This window comes from Mesoplodon densirostris, chromosome 13 (genome assembly GCF_025265405.1).
Source record: "Mesoplodon densirostris isolate mMesDen1 chromosome 13, mMesDen1 primary haplotype, whole genome shotgun sequence".
In the NCBI taxonomy this organism is placed as follows: domain Eukaryota; kingdom Metazoa; phylum Chordata; class Mammalia; order Artiodactyla; family Ziphiidae; genus Mesoplodon; species Mesoplodon densirostris.
In genome coordinates, this window is record NC_082673.1 from 2,304,081 (window position 1) to 2,323,195 (window position 19,115).

The 19,115-nt window shown below is 39.0% G+C and overlaps 1 protein-coding gene across 2 annotated transcripts in view; it reads left to right on the top strand.

Moving 5' to 3' along the window:
* SNTG1 (syntrophin gamma 1) overlaps positions 1-19,115 on the top strand; it is a 180,590-nt gene that overhangs the window by 81,703 nt on the left and 79,772 nt on the right. For both annotated transcript variants that reach the window (XM_060116217.1, XM_060116218.1), the window contains exons 10-11: positions 784-913; positions 11,640-11,678. In XM_060116217.1, the coding sequence (XP_059972200.1) occupies positions 784-913; positions 11,640-11,678 (169 nt within the window). The remainder of the gene's footprint in view (positions 1-783; positions 914-11,639; positions 11,679-19,115) is intronic.

Below are 19,115 nucleotides of genomic sequence, written 5' to 3' on the forward strand. Positions count from 1 at the left end.
GCTTGTATTGAAACATGCAAGAACTTGAAACAGGAAGATAAAAGTAAATAATGAAAGTTGTAGGAAGCCGCTTTAAATTCAACAACATTTTTGTAGACCATTTAGGGCGGCATCACTGAATGTTCTCTAACAACAGCAAAAACTCAGTGGAAGACCACAGAGATATTTAGGGTGGCCATGGCATCTTAAGGAAAGTTTAGTTGTTATTGAAATGCGAACATCCACATAAATTTCAAGCACGAGTATTTAGACGTGGAGAAGAACTATGTACCTCTTGTCCGAAACCATCTTAGAGAAGATGAGGAACAACTGGTTTAACAGCTGACAAAGTGCTTCAGCTCATGACAACAAAAGATTTTATATGATGCTCGGTATCTGTGCATGTGGTTTTTGTGTGATCTTTCCACTGTACATCAGACATGCACTGAAAAATGTCAAGAGGAGTTGATGGTGGCCAAAATAATGGATAAACATCTATGTATAACTTTATGGTGCACTGGAGAAAGAATCCCTCTCAAATGTCTTAGATATGCATCTCAAAGGTTCTCCAAATGTATCTGAGTCTCAAGATGCTCTGTAGTCATTCAAAGTTGTGTGTTGTCTGGGTTCATCTGTAGTGTTGCATTTAAAAACAGATTTTTTAAAAAGGGAAGTAAACAAATATGAATTTGAAGCTGCATTTATGTTGTTCGAAAGAAGAGCTTTTGAACACATAACTGTTTCAAGTCGCAAACAGACAAATGAGACGATGTTTTGATCTCATTTGTTCTGACATCTCCACAGGCAGAACGCTTTCCAAGTCATCGCCGTGGACGGGGTCTGCAGTGGGATCATCCAGTGCCTCTCTGCTGAGGACTGTGGCGAGTGGCTGCATGCCGTAGCAACCAACATTTCCAGCCTCACAAAGCACAACGTAAGTAGTGACTCAGGGAGCTCCTTGCCAGTTCCTCAGCCTTGGTGAATTTCTTCAGTACATACATAACTTTGCATCAGCTGCTTGGTGTTCTTCTAAGAATGGAGCACTGCACACCCATCATACAAACTACTGTGCAATGTTTAAAGAAAATCACTCTGTCTTGAGAGTTTTAGTCCAATGTATCAGCTCAACAGTACTGATACCTAAGCTTCCATTCACAAACACTGTAACATCTACATTAGTTAAATAACTGAAAATAGATATTTAGCATGTGAGCACTAAAATACCTATTATCTGTATCTCTATAGAGCATCCATCTATCTGTGTCTGTGTATCTATCTATATATGCATCTATCTAGATACCTTTATATCGCTTCTCCCTCTGGTTCCTCTGGAGAGCCCCAAAATTTAGAGTATTAACTTGAAGCAAGTACTGTTGGTTACAACCCATGAATCTTGTACTGTTGGTTACAACCCATGAATCTTAACCTTCACAGATCTATTCAAGTACGGGAGCTGGTTTAGGCTTTAGCTGGCACCCAGCCCCCTAACCCATGGCTCCTGCCACCCCTCTCCTTCCACGGGGCAAGGGAGTAGTATAAGTAAAGTGAGCAGGCTTCTGTGCAAGCACGGCTCTAAGGCGAGTTTCTCTGAAGCGTCATCTTCCATTGTTTAGTTTGGCGCCACCTTGGATACTGGTAAAATAAAATCAAAATAGTTTTCTCAAAATATTTTTAACCTTTATATTCAACGATCTAGAAAAAAACATTTTCAGACAACAAATATAATTGCGTTGTTTTTTTGCCTTGGGTTTTGTGGGGTTTTTGTCAGTCTGAAACCTCTCATCCTTTTCGGCGATTCCAGTATGATGACACCACCAGATCAGCAGAGACTGAATCTTGGGTGGGCGCTCTTGCCCAAACCAGATGTGCTCCGGAGATATGAGCCTGGATTATCCGGGAGGGTCCAGTGTAATCACTAGAGTCTTTAAAAGTGGAAGAAGTAGGAGAACGAGAGGACTAGGGAGATGGCAGCATGGAGAGGGGTAGGGCTGACAGTGCTGGCTCTGAAGATGGGGGGGGACCAGGACCCCAGAGAGCAGGAGGCCAGGAGAAGCTGCCCAAGACAGGGGACACTGCCCCTCCAGACAGAGACCATCCTGCCCTCCCCTGCTCTTATCCCAGAGAGGCCCACTGAGGCTTCTGACCTACAGAACTGCAGGATCACGGGTTAGTGTCTCTTTTAAAGCACTGTTTGTGGTAATTTATTTCAATAATAGAAAACGAATATAGCACCTATTTATCTTCAAAATAAATCCATTGGATTTTTTTCACTTAATCTAAATCTCATGGTTTAATCTGAAAATCGTACTTTTACTCTTTCACATTTAACTTTTTCAGAATAACCGTGAAATGCACTTGCATATAAGAGAAAACAACCTAATATTTGTATTATTAGTTTCTCCATGTGCAAAGCAGCCTACAATATTATCTCAATCCTTAGACCCTTTCAAAATAACTCGTTTGTAATAATATCACAAGAAAAGTCATCATAATTGCTGAGCTAAAGCCACCTGAACAGGGACTGTCTTTGGAGTGGGAAGGGTCTGTGTGTCTCAGTGCCTCAGTGGGCCAGGCAGGGCTGGGAGCCTTCAAATACCACAGAACGTGGGAGGGAGAAAGGGCAAGAAGCAAGTGAAGGAAGATGGAAGTATAGCTCCGAACACGCTATTGTTTGATCAAAGGGAATTTAAGCTGATACTTTTTGCAGAGGTATGGTTGCCATGGGGAAAGCATGGCTGCAGTGTCAGGGACTTGGTGTGGAGCCTTGGTCTCTACTCAGCAGCTCTGGGACTCGGCTTCGTGGTCCCCTTTGTCAGTGGGCACAGTTAGCTTCAGCCACTGTGAGGGTTAAATGAAAAAGTGCTTTAGACATCCTGGCCCTTAAATGATGCTGAAACATTTGCACTTTTTCTTCTCTCCAGCTGCACTCTAAATTAAATGATTTAATCCATAAACCACCAATAAATGGCCGTATCGATTTGCTTATTGTATGTGAGGTTGCACATCTTTGTCTTGTCCAGTTGTCATTTGAGATTCTTCATCTTCTGAAAGATGGTTGTTTGGATAACAATGCTGATAAAATGGGACAAGATGAGTTAAATGTCTAGTAGTGACTTGACCATTTAGCCCTATATTTCTGGCAGCCACAGATCTACCCCTCAGTTCCCTCATCTTTAAAAGAGACAGGGGGAAGACGATAAAAGACAAAGCTGTCTTTCAGCCAGCATTTCATGAATCTCACCTTTCCAGCCACTCTTTACCACTCCAGCACTAAAATCAATCCTGAATGATAAGCAGAGAGAATTTCATGCAACATTTCTACTAAGGTTACCTACTAACATAAAGAGATCTCTTCTAGTCTAAATTCTTCCATATATATCCTATGCATGCATTTCCTTTATTGGAATGGAGTATGCTGCTTGAAATGTATCACTTGTGTGTGCGTGTGTGTATGTGCGCACGCGCAGACAGATATAAATATATATGTATATGTAATATGCCTCTATTCTTTTTTAAAAGATTTATTTATTGTTTATTTATTTATTTTATTCATTTTTGGCTGTGTGGGGTCTTAGTTGCGGCATGCAGGATATTTTTGGCGGCGCGCGGGATCTTCATTGTGGTGCGTGGTCATCTCTCTAGTTGTGGTGTGTGGGTTTTCTCTCTCTAGTTGTGGCACACAGGCTCCAGGGCACATGGCCTCTGTAGTTTGCGGCTCGTGGGCTCTAGTTGAGGCAAATGAGCTCAGTAATTGTGGTGCACGCACGCGGGTTTAGTTGCCCCAAGGCACTTGGGATCTTAGTTCCCCGACCAGGGATCGAACCCATGTCCCCTGCATTGCAAGCTGATTCTTTACCACTGGACCACCAGGGAAGTCCCAATGCTTCTATTCTTAGTGGTTCAATGAAAATTACTGTGATCTTAAATAAGAATGATAGCATATATGAGATTTTCAAAATACATAATTCATATTTTATTATGTGAAAGAGAATAGACTCTTTTCCACAAATGTTTGTATCAATTGAGAATGCTTTCAATAACAAATTAGAGAAACCCTAAATAGTGATAGAGAAAATAGTTGGGTTTTTCCCCAAATGAAAAGAATTGTGGATGGTGGCATCTGCTGGAAACCACCATCCACCCAGAACCCATCCTCTGCCTACACACATTATTGCCACTATTATCCTCTACCTTTAGAGTGTTGGCTTTTACCTTATGTTTGCCACCTCATGGTGACATAAGGGCTGCAACAGTTCCAAACATCACTTCAGTGTTCACAACAGGACAGAAAGGGAAGAAGGATAAGTAGCGGCAGCTACATCTCTCCCCTTTCATCGAGATAAGAGAAAATTTCCCAGAAACCCTTCAGTGGACAAATAATGCTCACTTCTCCTCCTGAACTCAGCCCCACGTCGATTCTGAGGGGTGGGTGGCTGGAGAGTGGGGGGGCTAGTCTCTGCCTTTTCTAGTGTTTGTAGTGGGAAAACCAAGAAAAGAAGATTGTGAATGGCTTCTGAGTCAGATAACCAACAATATCTACTACACTGCTTAATACTAAAAACATATTAATTCTAAAAGTAATGCAGGAACAACCAACACCCCTGTGCTTTTATGGAATAATCACAGTCCTCCAGGATTCACACACACACACACACACACACACACACACATTTCATCAGTCATTTGAGTTCCTGCAGGACATATTTCAGCCATCTTCCTATATTTTACCCATTTACCTGCAGGAGCAAAAAACATGATTTGGGAGTCATATTTAATCCATAGATTTCTGCTATTTTAGATGGCAAACATTTGCAAGTAGAAAAAAGGGAATTTTTTCCCATAATACCGTTGGTTGTGGAAAGCTAAAGAAGGAACTTCTATTGTGTCTGCCGCATTAAAAAGACTCGACAAAGCTTGTAGGTGAATTGAAAGTCATGACAAAATAAAGCCTAGCAGAAAGGAGATTTACCGAAAAGGAGCTGAAGTCTGTGATCAGAGGTTGCAGCCTGTGGTTCTGACAGGCATGGGTGTCACTTAAGGAGACTTTTTCTTCCTTTTTATAGCTGCTGATTTTTCTGAGTCCTTAGATGCACTTTAGTTAGTGTGTTGTTTTCTGCATTGCTTCTCCTCACACACCAAAATGCAAACTTCACACATGCAGATGTCAACTAAAAATGGGTTACAGAGGGTGAAATCAGACAATGGCAGAGTCAGTAAATCAAATCAGAAGAAAAGCAAGGGCGAGTCTGGGCATTATGTTGTATGCATATGTAAAATACCCAACCTACTTTGTCTCTTAGAAAACTACTCACCAACAGTTAAAGTTCTTAAACAATTCTTGATATTGAAGAATATTAGCTGATATTTACTTGCTCAATCCAGAACGTCTGCTTTGATGTTAACTATAAAGCACGGTCATAAGCAAACAGGCAGTTTTACTGACAGCTTCCGTGCCACCCCTGGTCCGTTGGGCTCTGCCTGCCTGGCCCCGTCCCCGCCTCCCCTTTGGGCCTCATTCTTTCTCTTCTTCCGGCTGAGCATTCCCAGCCCCTAATGTTCCAGGGCCCTCAAAGCCACAGGCACTGCACAGGGGCCCTTGCCCCGACACACCCACACTTCTGCCACCCGTGCCCAGGCCTGGACTTCAACGTGGCCCTGGTCGTAATCATAGTGACAGGAGCTGACCCGTCCTGGGCCCACAGATGCTCCCAGGCCGACGGAAGCTCCACGGGAACATGGGGTAATTCCTCCCCCGGGGCATACCTTGTCCAGTGCCAGTCAGGTGGCAGAAGGAAGCAAGTTAACAGAGGACTCACCCTTGCTCACTGGATGAACGAACCATCTGGAAACGCAGTGACTGCATGAGGCTCTGAAGGCGGGCCACACCTGGTGAACAACTGACAGCGTTTGATGAGAAGCCCTCGCAGCTCGGGCACACGGACTGCTCACCAGCTGATGCCTGCTTTCTGCTGCCCGGCCTCCCTTCCCTTCACCTATGACTCTTGCCTCCTGAGGACTGTACATCCTCTTCGGGCTCTGTTTCTCGGGAGGTGAGACCAAAGGCACCGAGCAGTCCACGTTCCCCCCAGGAGCGGACGTCGTGTGGAAGAGAAGGGCACTAAGTACGCAGGGGAAAGGCCCGAGGACGTCACACAAGAAATCACTGGGAGTTTGCAGTGGCTCCATGGAACGTTTCTTAGAACTGCCGTCTTCTGAAACTGAGCTTAACAGCCAGACCCGAGGGAGCAGAGGCAGCTGCAGGCCTCTCCCGAGGATCCAGGCTGGATTCTTACCGTAAACATGGCACGTTCCCCTCCTTAGGAAGCCTGGCTAATAATTTGGCAATGATGGGACCTATTCTCTCCACCTGTGACCAACACCGGCAGATAAAACACATCCCATAACTGCCTGCAACCCAGAGTCCCCGCTGCCTGCACACCCCACCTCTGGCCAGGGTCCCTCCTGCTCACATGTGCTCAGGCATTGTGCGACCTGCTCTAACACTCATGCCAAAGACATGCTTGTTTTGCAGATGGTTCTTGAGGACAGGGATCTGGTACCCTTGGCATTCCCTTCACGTCTGACATACAGTCATTTCTGGAGTTCAGTGAATTCATGGAAGAATAAGTTAGCTCTGAACTAACTAATAAGTTAGTTCAGTTTTCATTGAATGCCACGTTAGACATTTATAAATGGCTGCAACCTACTTTTAGCTTTTAGGCTTCTAATTCACAGTAAGATTGTGTGTATGTGTGTGTGTGTGTGTGTGTGTGTTATATATGCTATGTATGATATATACCATATACATGCTAATCGTAAGGATGGCGACAGGTAAAATTGAAAAGTTCTTGTACTAGGAAAAATAAGAAAGTTCACTTGGGTATAACACTGGGTGGTCATCCTGATGGACTCTTAATTGATAGGTTTTTAAAGGCAACAAGGCAGGCAGTTACATTGTACCCATGGGCCTGGGGAATAACCAAGGTGGCCAGGGCATGGAATCCATAGTCTGAGAAAAATGGATGAAAAAATTGAGCTGAAATGTGGGCTCCTGAGGCAGAAATCATTTGTGATTCTTCCCTTTCCCAGTGAAGGCAGTTTGATCAACAGCTGCAGAATGGATATATCACTGTGATGCACCCACACTAACATCATGTGTCTTCGGAAGGACTTATATCTACGGAATAAAGATCTCTCCAGGTCCTCACACATCTGCTAACTAACAGTGGCCACAAATCTCTAAGGAAATTGGGGGACTGTTTCTTGTTTCCATAAGAATTATTTCCTTGGATAAATCTTCAAAATTAATTTTCATGGGAAAATATACCTTGTGAGCAGTGTCCTGCAGGCACCCATTCTGAGAGCACATCACTCATCAAAATTGAGGTTTTGTGTACATGAGGTTGAAAAAGTGAAAGAGTAATAGAATTAGGATACAATTTTTAAAATGTAAGCTCGTCACTTATCTTTCAACATTTAATTGGAAAAAAATCCCTAAAGACGTTTAATGTAGGAAGAGAAAAACATTTTAAAAGAATATTTGAATATTCTATGTATTTTTCTTTTTGTCTAAAGAGAATGTCAAAAGACAACATTACCGCTTTGGTTTCTGGATACAATTGGTGATGCCAAAATTGAATATACAAAATTAAAGAATTAAAAAATAAGAGTGATATTTAAAACAAATGGATGCTCCTATTACTCCCAATTTTATTTTTAATAAATTAAATCGAAACAGATCTTTATTAGAACCAGTTGTGAAATTATTCTCAGTTTAACAGACCTGCAGTAACTAGACTTCCTTTAAGGGGTTTCCATCATTAACATTCAATTAAAGGTTTTCAAAGAAAAAGAGGGACACATATTATCATTCCCCCCAGCATTCACGCAAAGTGAATATTATTCCTTAAAATACAGTTCATAATATTTAAGCAGATGTTCACTTTTGATGTTGGATAAATTATAAAGTAGTAGAATTATCATTTTATTTTCAGTTTGAGTGTAAGAAATATAATCTGAAAAACACTTGTAATGTGAGTATTCAATGCCTTTATACGTGTCCTTCAAGTTTTTTAAGGGGAGTCGCAAATTTTAAATTTAATTTTAAATTTAAGTTCTAATGAAAATTCTCTAACGAAAAAGCTACTGGATTTAAATTAACCTTTCAATAATATAAGAATATACTATTGCATATAATAGTTTTAAAATATTTGTTTCTTTAAATAAGACTTCATTAATACCAAAGTTTCCCATAAGAAAAAAAAAATCACTGATGTAATAGAATAAAGTACGAAGGCAAAATAAATGGTGAAAATGTTTGATAAAATAAGATACATCTTTTCCTTAATATTATTTAACATCTACAAAAGTAGGTAGATGGTATGCCGAAAATACTCTTCTCAGTAATAAATTATAAGAGCTTGAAAAAGAACTGTCTTTTCTATTCCATTTCATCCAAATGTGAAGATTCTTCTCACGTTGGGTTTTTACTGTGTTCTTTCCCTTAAAAGATTATTCAGACTTCTCTTCCTGCAAGAGTGTATCTATATTACTTGATTTTTATATCTATTGGGCATATTGTTTCCTAGAAAATCAAACACTAAACCCTATTTGCCATTTGACGTAACAGAGTTGGTAAAAATCTACCTTAAAATATGTGCTTTCATAATAATTTTAGACCTTAGGTATTTATTAAAGTTCAGAAGAGAATAAAAATGAAAATTTATTACAATAATAATGGTCTATTTATTGTTAGTGTTCTTATTAGTGTATATGTTACATGTACATTAAAATGTGTACTTTTGTTGACATATATAAAATAAAATTACCATCCTCTTGTGTAGATGGTATTATCCTTTGTTAACATTTAATCATGGGCATTTTCCTAGCTACATTGAATGGACTAATAGGTATTTTTCTATTTGTTTAAATCATAAATAATGAATGGATTATAATTTGACATACACATCATTTAAAATATATTATTAATGTAATAGCGCCCTATGAATTTTTTGGCACATTAATTTGTAAAAGATTGCTAATTATATCTTAATATAGGTGTCTAGGAAAAGAATCAAAGATTCTACACATTCTTTAGTCTCATAAACTAAGATTGATGTCTTAATCCAGCTGAATCAGGTGGGGCTGAACTCTCTGTAAGGCTCTGCTTCTGTTTTTCTGCCCCAAAGGTGCAGCCCACCCTCCCCGCACGCCCCAGGCCTGGGGGCTGAGAGCGTGTCTCTTCCCCTGAACACATCTACCCCCGGGCTCTGACTTCTCCTGGCTTCTCTCTCAGCACAGATTTACAAAACTCTCGTCTGTTTTCAGAGGTTCTCAGATTAATTTTTTTAGCCTTTTATCCTGTTCAGATTCAGACTCCAGCAACTGTCTTGAGGTGAGAAGCAGGGTTGCCTTTGAGGCCGCACAGCTCTCGCGAGTTGCCCCTGTGAACCCAGGAGAAGATACCTGCTCCGCTCCTCTGTCTGTCCACATGCTCTCCGTCTGGGCGTCTGTCCCCGAGCCTGCCTAGTGGCCCTGAGCTGTCAGCTCGTCACCTCGTCTCCGGAATCTAAGCCATGCTCGCCCTAGTTACAGCGGGAGCTCTCAGAAGTCTTCAAGCAAAGTGCTTTTACTAGGTTTATCTTTCCATTGCCGTGGCTCTCAGTAGGAAGGTTGATGTGCCTCAGGCCACCCCATCCCGTCTTAAATATGTGTGCATTAAATATGAGTTGTGGGCTTCCCTGGTGGCGCAGTGGTTGAGAGTCTGCCTGCCGATGCAGGGGACACGGGTTCGTGCCCCGGTCCGGGAAGATCCCACATGCAGCGGAGCGGCTGGGCCCGTGAGCCATGGCCGCTGAGCCTGCGCGTCCGTGAGCCTGTGCTCCGCAATGGGAGAGGCCACAGCGGTGAGAGGCCCGCATACTGCAAAAATAAACAAAACAAAAAACAAAACCCTAGAGCTGTATGTTACCAATGTGGTATGTGCGCGTGTGTTTGTGCTATAAATCAGAAAATATCTGTCTAGTTCATTTAGGTACTGTGATTTTCTATTTAGAAGGAGATGTTCCAGTATGATTCAGAAAAAAATAGAAATCGGAGCACTATCTATTATTTTCTTGAACTAATCTGGAGGATCCCATTTAAGCAGATTTGATGGCAGAGGCTTGATTTTGAAAAACAGTTTTCATTGAATGCCATTTTAAGTAAATATTGTACAAAGAAGTGTCATTTATTTAACTTCAGTCATACATTTTATGTCATTCATAGAACTAAAATTACATGTTAAGGGAGCTAAAAAATACAAAGTTAGATAGTACTCACTCTAAGACAGTGGTCCACATAAAATGCTGGTAGAATTTTATAGCAATCCTTAAAAACTAGTAAAAAGCATAGTTCCACAAAGTATTCAATATGAATTTTTTGACTGGTAGTGAAACATGCTTAGGGGTCTGCTCTTCTGAACCCATCTCCAGACTATCCTGATTTTAGCTGAGGGCACCGATAGTTTTAGAGATTTCCTTCACTGATTCCTCACCAGAGCAAAAACTACTTTGAAATGATTGTAGCAATGTTAGAAGGATATGATATTTGTGCATGACCCTGCGGAGATCACATACCTATGCTCAGATTTTATTTTCTTTCACATTTTAAGTGACATATGTACTGCCAGTAAGTCTGTTCTCGTACATGAGCCAGTTGACGCTTCTCCAACTTTGTGCCTCATGTTCATCAAGTTTCCTCTTAATTCACGTTTTATCAGTAAGACAAAGGGAAACAAAACTAAAAAAGGAAAACCAAAATAATTCAACAAAACATATCCTAAGTGAAAACAGTCTGTATTTAGTCTGATGTAAGAGTATATCACACAGAGAGCATCATTTAAGCTTCTCTAGAAAATCAATGAAAAATAATAATTGGTTTTAATTAGTAAAAATTCTGTTGAACAAAGATTTTTTGTATTATAAGGTCATTTGTCTAAATCTGATACTCATTTTCATTTGGCTTTTAAAGTTTGTTTACATAACTTAATACAGAGGAAACTCTTTCTCTGAAGACATTTTAAATTCTTATGACATGCCAATAAATTGTCTTAAAGTAAATGTTTATTTTATTTGAGGTCCTGACTAAAACTATTTCGATACATGTACATTATCCTTTAGTGTTTGAATGTTCCATTTCTTCTGTTCTCTTAAGTTTTAAAACAGATCGAGTATAATATGATTTCAAAGTGAAAAAATAAATTATAAAAAGTTACTCTAGGGCCTTCCTTGGTGGTCCAGTGGTTAAGACTCTGTGCTTCCACTGCAGGGGGCCCAGGTTTGATCCCTGGTTGGGGAACTAAGATCCCGCATGCCACATGGCAAAGGTATTCCATATTCTCAGTAGATTCTCACTTAACATTTTATGGAAAGATAGGCTTTTCATTTCTCATAAATAGAAAATTATTAGATGGAAATCTTTCCAAAATGTTTCTATATGAAATTTGGGATAATTTTGATAGTCAAAATTTAAAAAAAACTTTCATAATTGGTGTTAGATATGCAATGATTTTAGTAAGTCAATGTAAGTATCAGTTTACATAAACTCACTAAAAATAGATTCTCATAAAATTTGGGGGATCTTGCGTTGTTCTCACTTTTATTGTTTATTTATTATTACAGATTAGAAAAATCAACAGAAACTTTCCTGTAAACCAGCAGGTAAGATGGAGAAACACTCGCAAAGCCGAGTCATATGTTTCTTTCATTTTATCTATTACGTTAACAGAAGATAATCTTGATTGCATTTAGTTTTATGTGGAAATAATTGGTACTATCATTTGCCATCTTCAGGAAAATACATAATTTATTAGATTTCTTTCATATTATATAATATACCTGGTTTTTCTAATCATACTAATAAAAGCTTTTGAGCTAAGTGAATTAAGTCAAGACTATTTTGACAAAACAATTATATTTATCTGAATGCAGTGCTGAAGAACTTTGACAGCTATTTACATAAGACAGTTTTACTGTATCTTAATCACTTGGGAGACCTATGTTTAATTGACCTAAAAGTTAAAGGGAATTTTCACAATTGGCTGATAGTGTTGAAAACGAGGCTAAATTAATGTGTGGAATGAAAATAGTGTCCGATTAATCAAGCTAAGGATTTAGTTGACTTATTGGACTAATAATTGATGTTAGAATAAAATAATTGATTATAAAAATAACTGGTTCCACTTATAATTTTATTTTGCTAAACTTAACTTTTATTGCTTCTGTAAACATAATATAAACATTAATCAGAATAAGAAAAGGAAGCGCAGGTTCAGCTTGTGGACTCAGAGTCACCCTGTCTGGCATGTGTGATGGTGGCAGGGAACCCATGGCTGGACACAAACTTCTGACACTTGACATCAACCTCAATTTGCAACCGCTGATCAAAATCTAAACACCTGCGATATTGATTCATAAATGGTACACCCAGCACAAGTTAATTTCCATGGTAAAATTTTAAAAATAATCTTCAGCTTGTCAAAACTAGGTTGCTTTTCTTATCTAAGCCTCAGCTCCCTCATCTGTAGCATTTGTGTAAGTCTAACTATCTCACATGTTTATTTTTGAAAAGTAAATGATAACAAATGTAAATTTCTTAATATATGCCATTATTTGCATTAGTGTATTAAATGTTTAAGTGTGTTCTTTGCAGTAGAGAATTTATGTTCTGGTATAAGTTGTATCATTAACGAGGCCCAGGCTGCCCGCAGAGCCACGTGTGACCGAGCTAGGAGTGAGCAGAGCCTTGGAGAGTGCGCCGCGCCTATAGCTCTGACCTGTCTTCCCCTTGGTGCGGCCCAGGGTACCCGGCATGCCTCCTCAGGCCCCACGCCTGAGCCAGCTGGTGCTCTGGGCAGACACACAGCAGTGTGGGTGTGTTTGGGGCCTTATTCATGGCGCAAAGACCAGGCTCCAGCCCAGAGCATCTGATGCACTAGCTCCGGGATGATGCCTGGGAAACTGGCTTTGTTGCTCCCATCCCGTCCCAGGTGATTCTGAGGCTGGGAGTGCACAGGTGACATCTGGGAAAAACAGTTTAACAGTTTCACAGGGCTAAAGCAGAGGGAAAAAGTCATTCAGGATAAATTATTCAAATAGAAGCCTCAGCCGTGAGGGAAGACTGCCATGCCCAGGACTAGACAGGGTCATTTTATAGTCAGATATATGAAAGTGTAGACCTACTCATTTGGGGAATTCTTGCCAAAAATACAAATGAAGAATGTTTCCTTAAAAATGACTCTAATATTTGTGTTATCACTTCCCTTGCCCTTTCGACCCTCAGCATGTGAAGTATTAATATTTAGTGTAATTTAATTACTGTGAATATTCCATAACCCTGACTACACCAGAGCTATGCTTTATTTATGATGACAACAACATGGATCACTTCCTACACGCTCCCTTCAGTGACTTGGGACAGTCCTCGCCACCTCTGCGTGTATCTAGGTTTTGAATAACACGGAGCGAAGTCATAAGAATCTGAAAAAACTTGCATATAGAACAAATCGTAATAAAAACTGTTTAATATTCTAACTCATACATAATAAACACAGATAAGCATAAGCATTTATGGGTTTTGATTTGCTAGCCTTTTAATATTATTATTATAGTGAAATTTTATTTCAAATCTCTTAGTATCTCACAATTATGAAATTATAGTGAATTCTTCTTGGCACTTTAAAAACTGAAAGCGGGAGTTAATAGATTTTTCCCTCACTACTTTCCACCATGTTAATGAAGTCTTTCAGGAAATAGGATTAGTTTATAGTTCAACATTCATGTATATGCATAACAGGAAAAACTCACCTGCGTAGTGTGAGAGCGATGCATTAGGAGATCAAGGTACATCCTCTACTTAAAATCTGAGCCACGTTAAGGAATAAAAATTGAAAATCATACATAATCTCATTTCTCATCCAGATTTAGCACTCAGACAGGACTCTTACCTTGGACTAGTTGCTTTCATCTCAAATTTCTTCCTAACTTAATTTTCATGTAGTGTTCTCTGAAGCTCAGATTTGATATAAATATGTATGCTTATACATATGCTTTTTATTAAATAACTCAGATATAATGTTAAAGTATTTAAGTCCCCTCATATCTGTGATACTCTAGGTCGCAAACAAAACCAAAAAGACATCATCCAAGATACATTAGAACAGAACTCTTCTGCTTCCTATGGGATTTGGTTTTGATTTTGTGCCATCCATGTGATACATGTACCCCAACCAGAGAAATTAAAATAAAAGCAAAACACAAAGGGATCTGGAACTGGAAAAAGTCACTGTGCACAGCAGGGGCCAGTGCTGGGGACCAGCTCTTCAGGGACACCCTCACATTCCAGGGGGCATGAGACTCTTAGTAAGACCACCTCACGGAAGAAAAGATTTTAATCAGACGCATAAACCATATGAGCAAATAAACCATTAGAAGGGAAAGCACAGTGTGGACATTAAAGAACAGTCCACAACTATTTTTACTTATCATGTGTCGTGTTCTTTTACAAAATAAGGGAGTGGAAACTGTAAGTCAAGAACAGGAGATGGTGTCCAAAAATGTGGATTTGCAAAAGAACCCCACAGAAGTTCAAAAATGAATAAAATATGAGTATATTTGAAATTATAATCAATTAACCAATTGAATAATAGCATAGATCACAAATGAAGATAAAATATGTAATTGGAAATAGTATATCTGAGAGTATCATCAGAATGCAGCACATACAGAAAGGGGTGAAACTATGAAAGATAATGTAAGAGTTGAAGTTTAGAATGAGAAGCTCCAAAAAAGGGAAATTCTGCAGAAAGACTGGAAACAACGTGTGAGAGCCAGTGTGTGAAGAGAGACGGTGGCTAAGCGTTTCCATACGTCTTGAGATAAAGAACCACGCCAGCCTCGGAGCCTGATGAGGAGAACCAGAGCCACGCCCCCAAGGGACCCGAAACAGCATGCACATCCCGTCAGTGGGATAGTGACCCGCCATCAAGAGGGTGAGCTACCTCACCTGGCACCAGTCTAGAAGACTCTCCACGAAAGTTCATTAGGTGCCAATGGCTGCCATTGGCACCTAATAAGTAAGGGAATGGCTTACTTATTCGCTTACTAACAGGGAATAAGTAAGCCACTATTTTTAATAAAGGGTGTAATGAAGGGTGACATCTACACGTTACTCTACAAGAATACAGCACCTCAAGAAGATGCTCAAGAACCTGGTAAAGTGTCTGTCTGCATCTCGGAAGAAGTCCAGCCCGGTCTCCTTCCCATCCTGAGGGTTTCATTCCCAAGCCCTCGTGCATTAAGTCCCTCCCTGCCTTCCCCCACCTTTCCCTGAAACTTCACTCACTTTCCTTCCCTCTTCAGTTCCCACACCACGACATTCCATTTTTGTTTTGAACTCAGATGTGTATTAAGTTTGTCCTTGTTCTTCCATTCTATTTTGCATCTTTATATGCTGGAATCAGCTCTGTCCACCATATTTATTGGATGTCCTCTGGCTTTTGGTCTTTTCTATTGGAGAACTGGAGAAACTTGTTCTTGTCGTTTTTAAGATGCATTTGTAATACTACTGTGAGGTTGAGCATCTTTAAGTGACATTTGCATATCCTTTCATGTCTTTCTCTACATTTTGCAAACGTTCCTATTTTCTTCCTATTGTTTTGTATTTATTTGTAAGCACTGCATACTCAGTACATGAAGGGAATTTAACCTTTGTGTTTTATGTAGCCTAAGTCAGCAATCTTTTTTAATAGCTTACAGGATTTGTGTTGTACTTAGATTTTAACAGTTCAAGATTAGTAAAAGGAAGAAAGCAATCCATTGCTTATTTCTAGTAACTAAGTTTTTATTTTTACGTTTAAGCAACTGGCCTCTTTCCAATTTGAGAAGGACAAACTCCAGCCTGAGAGGAGATGGCCTGACATTTTCCAAATGTCAGGTGTGCCCACCTGGCCAGAGTGCTGTTCAGGTCTCTTTATATTTCTACTGACTTTTTGATTAGTTCTTCTATCAGTTATTATGGTGGTAATATCCACATCTCCACTATCATTATTGGGTGTTTTTCTTTTAGTTATGTCATTTTACTTCATTATAATGGTTTCTGTTGTTAGGGACATTTATAATTGTTATATATTCATAAGATAATGACATCTTTCTCATCCTGAGATTGAGCTGTTTCTTTTTCTCTACATTAAAATCTGTTTTCTCATCTCAAGATTTACTGTCTTACTGGTAGATCCTTTTCTAATCTTTTGCTTCTACTCTGTTTTGCACTGGTGAATCTAAAGCATGTTATTCTGTACAGCCTAAAGTTGGGTCTTGATTTTTTTATCCAGTCTGACAATATCTGCATTTCATTAAATTGTTTCACTCAATCACATTTAAAAATCATTTATTTATTTGGATGTACATCTGCCATTTTGCTATTTGTTTTTTAGCTGTTTCATGTCGTTTTATCTTCTCTATTTCTTTTTAGTTTCTTATTTATGTTAAGCATATTTTTAATGTAGAATTTTAATTTCAATGTTGATTTTTAACTATATGTTTTGATTGTTTTTTTAGAATTTGGTCTTGAGATTGAATTGTGCATCTTTAAATTAGCATAATTCACTTCAACTTTATATTGACCTAATATTGATATTATATGGAAACTTTGCTGCATTTTAATACAGATCCACCTCAAATGCTTTATGTTGTATTATTATTGTCATATATATCACATATATGTTAAATTCAAAAATACAGTGATACGATTATTGCTTTAAACAGTTTCATGTTTTTTCTTAAGTTATTGAAAGAAGAAAGACTTATAATTAGCAACATACTTACTATTTCCAGTGCTCTTTAGTTTTTCCTGTGGATCCAGTTTCTGTCTGGCATCATTTTCTTTCATACTGTAGGACTTCCTTTAATATTTCATGTAGGGAAGGTCTGCTAGCTATGAATTATCCCAATTCTTTATCTGGGAAAGTCTTTATTTTGCCTTTACTTCTGAAAAATAGTTCTGTTGGATAAGGAAATGTCGGTTGACCTTTTTTGTTTGTACCTTTCAATACTTTGAATATGTCATTCTGAGTCTACTGACATCCAGTTTTTAATATAAAGTTAGCTCTTAAACATATTGAAGTTTTCCTTTATGTGATGAAAGTTTCACTGCTTTCAATATTTTCTCTTGTCTACGTCTCTCAGAAGTTTGACTTATGACATGTCTAGGTGTATATCCCTTTGTGTTTATTCTACCTGGACTGTGTTGACTATCTTGGATTTCTAAGTTAATGTTTTCCCTGGATTTTTTAAAGCTTTTGGCTATTATGTCCTTGAATAATCATATCACCCCCTTTCTCTCACTGCCCTCCTTCTGGGACTGTCATCACATGTATGCTGATATGCTTCACACGGCCTCACAGGTCTATAAATTCTTTTCATTTTCTTCAGTCTTTTAAAAAATTTTCTGTTTTTCAAATTTGATAATTTCTATTAATCTATGAGAAAGCAAAAAAAATCAAACTGCTAATTTGAGGATGTTAAAGTTAAGGAATTACTTACAAAAGCATAAGGCTGTTTTTAAGAAACTGAAAAGGTTTATCTGTGTCTGTCAAGGGAGAAGCAAGGGAAGGGGCTGTGATAAAAATCATTAGGGTATTCGTACAGATAAGGATGCCTGACAGACGATGTGTTATCCTGTGGTGCAGCATCCTAGCGAACACTTAGCAGCCTCTGCAGGGACAGGGTTGGACCCTCACCTCTCTGTCTTCCTCCCCTCTTTTCTCCTGCTAGATTCTCTCATAGAAGGACTCCAGAGGGAAGCAAGAGGATGAGGGAGTTTGCTCATGGAGTCCGTGGAAGTCCACAGACACAGGACATGATGTAGAAGGATGGGATTTAGATCCAGTGGGGAGAGTGTAGACACAGAGCATGCTCTGCAAGCACCATATTCGTCTGGTTTCTCTGTTGAATTATAATCAATTTGTTGGGATTTATTTTATTTTCAGAGGAAAAAAGTAAATGACTATAGTATAGTATTTATTTCATTTCACACCATATTAAATATATTTTGTATTAACAGTATAGAATAAATTTTCTTTTTACTGTCGGGCTACCCTTAAAATACTGAAGCACAAATGAGAGCATGATGGACATTTACAATGGAAATAAATGCTTAAGATTATATTTTGAAGCCACCATGTTAAGCTTTGTCCTTTTTAAGAGATTCTGAGAACTTTTCTCTCCGTGATAATATCTAAAAGATCTTTTGAACATAGTGATCTTAAAAGAATATTTTACAAATTCTTAGCTCACAGGAAAAAAATTTAGTTTAAATATATATTTAGATTTAGTAAATGTTCTGAATAATATATTAATTATCTATAGTATACACTCATGTGTTGATAAATATATGATTTTATTCGAATGATTTCTCTGTAGAATGCATTAAATTTTGACTATTATGCAGGGGGAGAGAGTCGGCTATTCTGTTTTGTCATTTTCCATTAATCCTTTGATGTGTTGGAATGTATATTAGAAAAGGTTTGAGCATGACATTAATGTGATACTGGGAAGTAGACAGTGGGCTGGAAGCTGGTAAACCTAAGCTGGACACACAGTGACACTGCCCACCGCACCATCTGTGAGGATGTCTGTGACATTGAATGCAATCTGTTGTCTGCGCCTTGTTGTGTGAATATGACTCATCCTCTTTGTTAACTGAGTATGAAGCCAAGACTCCTAACCTTCTCTAGAAGGGCGTCCAGGAGGGCAGAGCTCCCAGGGCATCAGAGCAGTGAGTCATGGTCAGTGACTCCAGGCCACCCGTGAGGGTCTCAGTTGCACACGGAGATGCAGGTAACTTGGATCAGATGTGGCTCATAAATGCAAGTGATGTAGGCTCAGAACTCACTTTCTGGAGAGGTTAAAACAACAGTCAACGTGATGTCAGAAAGCCTAGTGCAGAGGAAGAAAACACTGGCAAGATTTCTAAGGCTTCCGAGGCTGCTCTTAAGCATTTAATACAGGGAAGGGGCCTGTTTAAAAACTGGGGAAATGGGAGCAATGTCTTCTTCAAAATTCAAGTGCAAGATGAGTCTAGGGTGGGTGTTTGGTGGT